The sequence below is a fragment of the Elephantulus edwardii genome, unplaced genomic scaffold (assembly GCF_000299155.1).
Source record: "Elephantulus edwardii isolate Elephantulus edwardi_28Jun2011 unplaced genomic scaffold, EleEdw1.0 scaffold00227, whole genome shotgun sequence".
In the NCBI taxonomy this organism is placed as follows: Eukaryota; Metazoa; Chordata; class Mammalia; order Macroscelidea; family Macroscelididae; genus Elephantulus; species Elephantulus edwardii.
In genome coordinates this window covers 1,532,414-1,533,534 of record NW_006399977.1, presented here as the reverse complement: position 1 = coordinate 1,533,534, position 1,121 = coordinate 1,532,414, and the positions used below count along the sequence as shown (strand labels likewise).

At 35.7% G+C, this 1,121-nt stretch overlaps 1 protein-coding gene across 1 annotated transcript in view; it reads right to left on the bottom strand.

Annotated features, from left to right (window-relative positions):
• SPATA1 (spermatogenesis associated 1) overlaps positions 1–1,121 on the bottom strand; it is a gene marked incomplete at its 5' end in the record, with an annotated part of 100,343 nt that overhangs the window by 62,787 nt on the left and 36,435 nt on the right. The window contains 2 exon segments of the mRNA XM_006898376.1: positions 642–867; positions 961–1,014. Of these exon segments, the coding sequence (XP_006898438.1) occupies positions 642–867; positions 961–1,014 (280 nt within the window).

The window sequence follows — 1,121 nt, the reverse complement described above, 5'->3', positions numbered from 1 at the left end:
GCAGGAGGGGAAGGCCCTCTATGAGGTGGATTGATTCAGTGACTGGGATAATTGGGATGGCAGTGTCAGAGACAGTGCGATTGGCACAGGACAGAGTGGAGTTTAGGGCTTTGTACATAGGGTCGCTGTGAGTCGCAAGCGACTCGACAGCACATAACAACAACAAACAACTGCTTTTTTAAAGAATCTGAATCAGAACGCTGATAAGTGTAATTAGTGTTTCAAAACAATCCTTCATATGCAGTTGTACCGCAGTGAGGTTCCTTTGGTTTTTGCCTTAACTTGACCCTGTTTTTCCTAGATCCTCTGCCTCTGAATAGTATAAGGCAGTAAATCACTTCTTTTTGTTTCTCCTTTGGTCATTTTCCTGATACCTTCTATTCACTCTAAAAGTCTAAAGGATTGAATCTGCTACTTAAAAATAAAGGTGGTAGAATTTAAATGCTTTCATTATTGCTTGAATTACTTTTTTAACTCAGGACTTAAACGTCTCTCCTACTACGTAAAAATAATAAAAATTGCCAAATTAAATACAGCTTTTCTCTTATATTGACTAGGTTTGCCCAGAATTTAGTCATAGATCTGACTCCTAAAATGAATTTAAGTAACCTCTTTGTCTTCCCCAAACCAGTTGAATTTACCTTCGTCCTGATTCTGGTTAAGAAATTCTCTCAAAGTATTTTCTAACAAACCGGCATCTGTTCCAGGTTCTTCCTTTGACAAAATCTCACTGAATGGCCTGTCGCCTGTTCCATCAGTCTCAGCGTTACTAGTCTGCTGGTTGTCAAATGTAACTGTTGATGAAGCTGAATAAGTATTTCCTAAATGGTCCACTATGGGAAGTAAATATAATTCTGGTTGAAGAGCCTATTATATAAAGAAAATTTAAAAACAAGTTTATAATTTTTTAAATTGTAAGTGAAAATAATTAGCTTAAGTTTAAATTGTCACATTACATACATAAGGAGGAGCAAATGATTTAAGTTGCAGTTCAGATTCTTGCTTTGTCTTCACCTAAAAATCAATGAGAAAATATTTTTAATAGCTTCATTTTCATTATTTTTGCAGAATAATTTACCTCAGTTACATATAGAGGGTCAAGGACTACAGTCTTCAATACG